The sequence below is a fragment of the Passer domesticus genome, chromosome 4 (genome assembly GCF_036417665.1).
Source record: "Passer domesticus isolate bPasDom1 chromosome 4, bPasDom1.hap1, whole genome shotgun sequence".
Lineage (NCBI taxonomy): Eukaryota > Metazoa > Chordata > Aves > Passeriformes > Passeridae > Passer > Passer domesticus.
The window spans coordinates 41339800-41348333 of NC_087477.1; the positions used below are offsets into that span (position 1 = coordinate 41339800).

General features: G+C 42.3%; 1 protein-coding gene across 2 annotated transcripts in view; it reads left to right on the forward strand.

Moving 5' to 3' along the window:
* FHDC1 (FH2 domain containing 1) overlaps positions 1 to 7820 on the forward strand; it is a 36883-nt gene extending 29063 nt beyond the window's left edge. For both annotated transcript variants that reach the window (XM_064417385.1, XM_064417384.1), the window contains exons 11-12: positions 664 to 828; positions 3954 to 7820. In XM_064417385.1, coding sequence (XP_064273455.1) covers positions 664 to 828; positions 3954 to 5996 — 2208 coding nt within the window. In that variant the 3' untranslated portion in view covers positions 5997 to 7820. The remainder of the gene's footprint in view (positions 1 to 663; positions 829 to 3953) is intronic.
* The last annotated feature ends 714 nt before the right edge of the window (positions 7821 to 8534 follow it).

Sequence of the window (8534 nt, forward strand, 5' to 3'; positions counted from 1 at the left end):
ATTCTCTTCCTCCTGAATCTTCTTCCACTAAACTACTCCCATCCTGTCTATATTGCTCTACACTTACGATTCAAAGTGCTACTTCTGGGGAATATTTTCTGGATGTGTTAAAATATATGTAATTTCAGTGGCTCCTTACCTTTCAGGTATGAAAAGTTTTTTACTGTGGTGTAGGGTCACCTTAGGAAGGAATTGATTTTGTGATGTATATCCATTAATCAGTTCATGTGTGTTTTTGGAAAAGTGGGGAGGAGGAATTAATCCTTCATTCTTAGTTGAGGGTTGAAGGGGAAATGGGAAAATAAGGAATAGGAGCTTTTAAGGAGCTCCCAGGAGGTCTGTCAGTGTTCTAGTACAGTCTTTGATTTTACTCATCTAAAACTTAAAGCAGTAAGTTTGTTCAAGGGCTTTTGAACTTTTTAATGGTTTCCATCGTAGTCACTAGAATGTACATTTTGATTGATCCATTTTTCCTGACCTTCTTTACTCAGTTTGCTGAAATTCCATGTGTCCTTTTTTTAGTACGAGATCTCCTTCAAAATTTTAATTTCCTGGGCTTTGTAGCAGCTTCTAGGTTGGAACATGAAGTTCATAACTTCCTAATATATGCATGACCTGTTGTGACTTTAATTTTTCTGTCTGGTTCATGTGTGTATGCTACAGTTTGCTGTAAGGCATCTAAAGGAGCTTGAACATCAGAAACGAGAACTGCAAAAGGAGGGAAATGCTCTCATTGACTTTTTCTGTGAAGACAAAGAAACTATGAAGTTGGATGAATGTTTCCAGATATTTAGGGACTTCTGCATAAGATTCAACACATCTGTTAAGGTAAGAGTGCTGAATGAAATTCTCACACTTTTGAAATGGATATTGGCTCATGTGAATTGTTTTTTCTGCTTAAGGGGCATTTTGTATCATGTAGTATTTGATCTATTTGCTCAAATGGCTACAGAAAACTGCACTCCTAGAAGCATTCCTTGCCAGAAGCCAGGTGGGAATGGCCATTGTGAGCAGCCCTGCTGCTCTGCATCTTCTGTTTCAGGTGGGCAGGACCACGGGGATGATTCATCAGGGTTGTTCATTGGCCTGCTTGTAAGTGGGTCTCTCCCTTCTGTTTTGGTGAGGAGGCTGGTGACTGCTAAGCTGAGCTGTGAGACAGATTGCGTAGATTTCCTGACTGGGTCGCTGTTCAGGCATTGGCCTGGTAGTGTTGGATCATTGGAAAGGCCTTGAGGTGTGGCATGCCATTCCTTGGATGTACCTGCCTGAATTGGTACTAGCTCGGGCTCTCCACTGCCTTCCTTCACATGGCTAGAAGCACTAGCCATGTAAAGTAAGGGCTGTGTATTCTACTTCGTCCTTTCAAAGGATTTTTGTGGGTGAAAACTTGAAACAGGCCTATGGCAGCAAGATACCTTATCCCCAGTATGAGCATTCATTCGCTGAGTACCCTAAATTGGTCCTAAATAATTCAGAAAATGTACTAAGATGGAGGAGTAGTATTGGCATTGGTTACAGTTTTGGTGCAGAAAAGTCTGTCTATTGTTACAGATATTTCTTAGATCTTTATAAATAGCATTAATTATTTGGATCAGTGCCCTTTTGCAATCTGCATTTGGCAACACTTTGGATAAAAGCTTTGGTTCAGAAGGAAGAGAGCAGTGTCGATTCGGAGCGAGCTGACAGATGTTCAGCTAATGTGCCTGTTGTACCTTTAGTTTACCTAACCCTTACACCCGAGACAACACGTAGCTACAGGAGGGTGAATGTTGCACAAATGTATAAAAATAAATGGTGATAGCTGTTGCAGTCAGTTTAGCAAGAGAGTTCAAATATTGGGGATTGAGGATTTCATTCCTAGTTACATATTACAAGTGGTGGTTGGATAGCTATGACTTTTGGGGTCCCCTCTTTGTAGTAAGCAGCTACACTCTAAAAAATGACAAATTAGACTCTTGCTTGCAAATTTTGAGAAGATTTGCTTGCTAACTGTGGATTTACCACTGTTCCTACAACATTACCCGAACAATTTAGAATAAAAATGGCAGTTCTGACAAAAGAATGTAATGTGTAGACAGCACGTCCAACAGACTAAAAAGATGGCTTGTTCCACCATGGCATGTGCACATATTTCAAATGCTTAAACATTTTTTGAAGTTTTTTGGCATGTCTAACTATGTGCTTAAAATAGGTTCTTCATCTGAGTAAAATCTCCTAAAACATGTTCTGGGTGAGGTTAAAATATTCTTTTTCTAATATGGAATATGGTATTAGTATCTGCAACTATTTTTAACCATTTCTCTTGACAATGGTATATTTGAAGTTGAGCTTTAGCATTTGGCAAGAATTCATTCTGTAATTCCATACCTGTGAAAGAAAGCTTCCTGCCAAACATTTTTCCTGAAATGGAAGTTTTTTCTTTTTCCTTTCTTAGATGTTCAGGTTTCTTAGGTCTCTAATGCAGCCTATCTTTCAGAGCCCAGTGTAGTCTCAAATCCGCTTTAAGAGGTGTAGATTAATCCATTCATCCCAAAGCATTAGGCTTTTGTTTACTGAAAGCTTTCAGGTGACTTTTCCTAGTGGTGCAGCTCTTCTGTTGTCACAACAATGGGAAGATTAAACTACACAGAGCTTTAGACAAATAAAGGTGTGATTTTTCTAAACAGTGTGTCATTGATTAGACCAGATTTTACATCGTGCTGGAAAATCATGTAATTTTTGAATCCTCTGTCAGGACTGGCCTCTTCCTTCTTTCTTTTGCTACAGCTGTACTGGCTGCAGCAAGCCAAGTTCTTCATTTCAGAAAGTAACCCAGAAAGTTCAACCAAAGGTGCAGTTAGATTAAATCTGAAGCCTAGAGGTAACAGTTAAAATGCTGATATTCACAGTAAATCACTGCTAATTATTTTAGTAAAAAGGTGTTTGCTGTCTTGTCTTTCAAATTCAAACTACCTCTTCTATGGCTTCCTGAACCAAAATCCCTCAGTTTAGCTGCCAAAATCTCCATCCTACCCTGGGCAATCTCTGTACTACAGTTGCCAGTTTTTGAAACCGACAGTGATTATGAGATCCAAAATTGAAGCGAGACATTGATTGATGGTCCCTGAGTGGTGTCAGTTGATGTCTAAGTATCGTGAGGCATTGTGTTAACTTTTCTATTTGCCTTCATATGCAATTAAGCAATGCCTTTTTGCAAAATTTTCATTCTGCAATGGTAGAGTGTGCAGAAATTGGACTTGTTGAGGAACAATTGCAGTTGTAGTGAGGTAGGTTGGAAAAAATGTGTTGGCTGTGTGCTGGTCAGACAAGTTTGTCTTAAAATATGGATGTAAAGATTAAATAGAGGTTTACTCTTAACAGTTCACCTGTTAAGACTGCCACCTTTAAACTTAGTGAGGACTTGATGCTCTCCATCTTACATCTGGAACTCTTTGGCTCAACCAAAGAGTGGTTGGGCACTGGAACAGGATGCCCAGGAAGAGGTCATGGTGCCAAGCCTGACAAGAATTCAAGTGTTTGGACAATGCTCTCAGGCACATGGTGTGACTCTTGGGGATGCTCCCATCCAGGCTCAGGGGTTGAATTCAGTGATCTCTGTGGGTCCCTTCCAACTCAGCATATTCTGTAATTCTAAGATGTGAAATCTGCTTGAGTTTCATAGGTCAATTTGTTGGTCTTTGCAAAGTCTGGTGCAATTTTTGCATACGCTGACCAGATGAATGTGTTGTCCCGTTTGTTATGTAGGGAGCTGCTCTCCATGGGGTTAATGGTTGCAGGCTGTGGTTGCCACAGTGATTTCATGCATGTGTCTGTATTGGAGGTTGGGAGTGGGTGATAGCAGTAGGAGCTAACTTCGATGGGAAGAAATAAAGGGAGAGAGGAAGGAGTGTGTCTTGTTTTTATGCATAGGACACTGTCCTCTGAGACATGTATTTGTGATTTTCCTCCTTCAGGAGAATAGGGAACGAGAGATCCAGGAACTTCATAGTCTGCAAAGGCGAAAGGAGCTGGAGGAGAAGCGTCGATCCTGGGCAGCTGGAGAGCTGGGGAGCTTTGGGCGGAGCAGCAGTGAAAATGATGTAGAGATGTTGGCTAAAAACGGACTTGGAGAATTTCTTCCCTTCTTGCAGCAGAGGCCTCAAAGCCCTTTGTACAGAAACACAAATTCCAGACGCTCTCGACTTTCTTTGGGGGTGACTGCAGACAGGGAGTTGCAGAGTTTCCTGGAAATCTCCAAAGATGAGGATCCAAACAAGTTTAACAGCCTTCCCCGTGCAAACACCCGACAAGCAAAACCTAACGTAGCCTGGCCGGAATCCAAAGAAACGAGGGATCTCAACTTAAACACCTTGCACTTACACCAACAGTCTGAAATGGAAGTGAAAAGTGGTGGCCCCGTGCAGGTGCCTCCAGCTCAGCCCAGTCACCTCAGCAGCTCAGCCAGTCCTGGTGCCCATTACTCACAGAGGAGCACCGACTACAACTTGCACACTTCCAACGTGTCCTGCGAGGAGTCCACAGATATAAATGCTCTGGCCCTTGCAATTGAGGAGCGTGAACTTGTTAAAGGGTTACGTAAGTTTGATATTCAAGGAGCAAAGCCTGCAGAAGATGCACCTTTAATATATTTAGAGGATGCTGGCGGGACAGACCTGGAGACTCTGGATGATCTAAGCTTCCATTCCCTGAGCACTGCCGATGATGAGCTGCCTCCAGCTGTCAGGACTTCCAGAGAGGTCCGTGACCATCAAGCCAAGGCAGTGGGTTGCAAGACTGAAGCTTTAGAGCCCAGCAGCAGCAGCCCTATGGATACAAGTGTTTCAGGAAGTAGGGAAGATGGGCCAGTGTGCTACATGTCAGATACCACAACTGATTGTTCTCTGACATTGGACTCTGAAGAGGGAAATGATTTTAAACTGGCAGGCAATGAAATAAGAAATGAGGCTGGCAAAGCATGCTCTTCTGGCAATGATGCTCAACACAAGGCTAGATCATTCTTCTCAAACCTGAATTCCACCTCTGACAAGGACCTGTCTCTTCACACTTCTGCCAATGATAAGGACGATGCTGATAGCAAGCACACCCTTCCTAAAGAAAAACCCATAAAAAATAAAGATCTAATAGGACCAAAGACAAACTCTCTAAAAGATCGATCTCCAAGCTCCACAAAATCCAGTGGCACTCGCCCTAGCCACACTGCTCCTTCCAGACCTGTCAGAACTTTGAATGCCTCTGAGAATGAAAGTATGAGGAAAGTGGTGCCTATTTCTCGGTCAAACAGGGCACCCAGCAGTGTGAAAAAGCCAGAAGCCAAGCCAGCCCTTCGTGAAAGCAGTACAGTGGAAAGCCGGCTGTCGCATCGCAGCTCTGTCCGAGGCACAACAGACACGCTGCCAAGAAGTCCCTACAGGCACAGCATGTCGGTAGAAGAGCCAAAGTTACGAAGGGGCACTGTCACCTCAAGCAGTGCTCATTTCGAGAGGGACAGAGTCGCTCTCAAGAAGCCAATGTCCAAACCCATTACCAGGAGTAATGTCAAATCAAAGACAGATGAAACGAAGATGTGTCGCTCCAGTGTAAAACCCCAGACCCCTGCAGATGAAACCAAGGTTGCCACAGTCAGTATTCCCAAAGCACCACCTGCTGTCCCAAACTTTGCAAGGAATACAGTGGCCTCTTCTTCAAAGCGTGCAAAAGTGGATCTATCCAGCTCATCCAGACCTCCACCCATCACAAGGTCTGTGTCCCAGAGGCTGCCTAAAGTGAAGCCAGCAGCGACCTCTGATGATCCAAATCCAAAGGAGAACAGTGTGAGTACTTTAAAGAGAGCAAGTAGTGCCAGAGTGGTTGGAAGAAGCATCCTGCAGGGAGAAGCTGTCAGCACGAAAGCAGAGCCTGCACCAAAGGAACAGGGAACAGTGGAAAAGGCATCTCTTAAACTGAAGGATGCAAACCGAACCACAATTGGTAAAATCCTGAAGCCGTTATTGAAATAAGGGAGAGGGGTTTTTCAACCTTGGAATGTGAACACTTGTCCAAGCACTGGATGTCTGTGTAGTGAAATTCCTTAAATCACTAACCTTGCCAATACATGGCATCATGTGCTTATTGAAGTACGGCACACTGTTGGAAAAGGGCAAGTAGCTGTGTTCTGGTCTAAATCCTTTTTTATGAATTTGAATGTATTTAAAGCTACTGTGATGGAAAGCGAGCAGAACAGCAAATCTTAGCATTTTTTGATAAAAAAAGTTACCAAAAGCCAAAAAGTTTTAAGAAGTTTTAACTACAAGATGAAACACTTTGTGACAGAAAACATGGATTAAGGCCAGTTTTGTTGTGTGCATGAAATTCTTCCTAGGACTCAAGCCTTTGTGCTTGTTGGTTTCTTATTTGATGTCAAAATGAATCTTGTGGAACAGTACTGAAATGAACTTAGGTGATCGTGCTTTCCATTGCTTTCAATTCCTTGGATTCGGGAGCTCTTTTTGCCTGTTGCAAAGTCCATTGCTGGCAATTGGACAGACTGGGAACTGCTGGCCAAAAAATTGTAAAACAAGACGTTTGCTGTTTATGGCTGTCTTTAACCTCCCTGAAGAATTTATAGCATGTTTTATGAATGTGTATGTGTGTCTGGGGAAGGCTTTCTGCTGGGCAGGAGGCTTGTTCTCCAAGAATGTGGCAGCATTGTCTTGCATGCACAAGTGGATACGGCTGGTGCTGCATTGGGTAGCACAGCTGGAGGCTGTGCCTGTTGGAAGGGCCATTGGCATGACAACTACTCCTGACGTGTTTTGATCACAAGCTAACTTGCCAGCTTTTGGTCATACAGAAGTGCCATATATTTATGATACATATCAGGATGTTTGCAGTTCAGCTCTTGAAGGCTGCAATGTAGTGCCGAGCACTTTCTTACCATTCCATGTTTCCACTGGTTTGTATACTACCAAACTACTTGAATGTTGCAATGGCTCTGATTGAGCCATTAGTTTCCCTCCTCCTCCTCCTCCACTCCTCCTCCTTGTCAACAAGAATATTTAGCATGAAACACAGAGCTTACGCATGACAATGTTTTTGTAGAATTCTTTGGTTGCTTAAAATGTGGTTTTCAATGTTTAAAGACTCTAAAGGAATTAAACTAGCATTTGATAAGCTTTTTGCAAAGTAAAAAAACCCCTTTTTACCTGCAGATACAAATTTTAACTTCTGTCTGACTGAGATACAGAGAATGAGGGGAAACTCATTCAGCATGCTATGCATCTTCCCAAGAGAAATGTATTTAGATGGGGAAAGTGCTGTTCTCCTAAGCATTTTATTTAAAGAATTGCCTTTTATTCACTTATGAATGAAGCCTCATTTAAGAATAAAATAAAAAACAAAAGGGAAATCTCTTCAGACAAGTGGCATTGGCATACTAGTGCTAGATCTGTTTGTCTGCTCTATCCCTGCATGCTGGGAGAGTGTAATTCAACGAGAATGAGCTCACACGCTTCTCACGGGCTGGAATCAGGGACTGCTAACTGTGAGGTTTGAACCTGGCAAGGGGCCTTTGGCTCCTCCCACATACCAGCCAATCTTGATGCAGACATCATACCCAAACACCATAAAGTATTGCACAGGGCTTCTTGTTTGAGTCTGTCCCACGGGGAGAATTTATAGAGCCCATTTTTTGCGAGGGCAAATATTTTGCTTTTTTGGATAAGCTTTTTGGATACTGCCTCCATTGTGGGTTAGATACAAAAGCATCTCCCTTCTTATTTGTATCTGTGTGGATGTATGCACATCTGCAAGAGCAGATGATTGATATTTTTCCTTTTTTTTTTTTTTTAAGAAACAAATTTTATTGGTAGCAAGCTTGGAAAATAATTTAAATGTATTTGGAACATGTAAATAAATTTCTATAAATCTGTGTAAAAGAAAACCGACTGTATTTAATGGAACATTTATACATTTCGGAGTAACTCAGTAGTTTAATAAAGTTCCCATTTACTGGGTATGAGGTTTGTACTTTCTCCTTTCTATTACACTCTTGGCTTTGGTCCTGGAGAGCTCAGGCAACTGACTCTGGGTGGGTGACTGTGGGAAGGACTCTACAGCACAAATCGTGGTGTTTGAAATCCTGGGTTTGTTTTTATATCGAGACATGCAGTTGAACTGCAGTTTCCGAACATTTCTGGGCTGGGACTTTCTGCACAGGTTTGAGTATAACATAGGAGGCTTTAGATGGTAGATGCAGCACTTCATGTACACACTCTATGTTGTGGCCAAGACAAATGTTCATGGCACTAACAAGTCTGGATCTGTCGCTATCTTCATGCCTTTGAGCTTAGCACACTTTATTGAGAAATTCTGGTCTACAGCTCCCATGACTGTGGAAGTACAGAACAGCCTGTTTTGCAGGAGCATGTGGTGACTTTTGCACTGCAATTGTGAATTTTTCAGTTTTGTCCCATTCTCCCATTATTTTTCCTTCTTTATTGCATATGAAAGAACATCTATTCAGCAGAAAAAAAGCTAAATCCAGCCAGCCTCTTTGT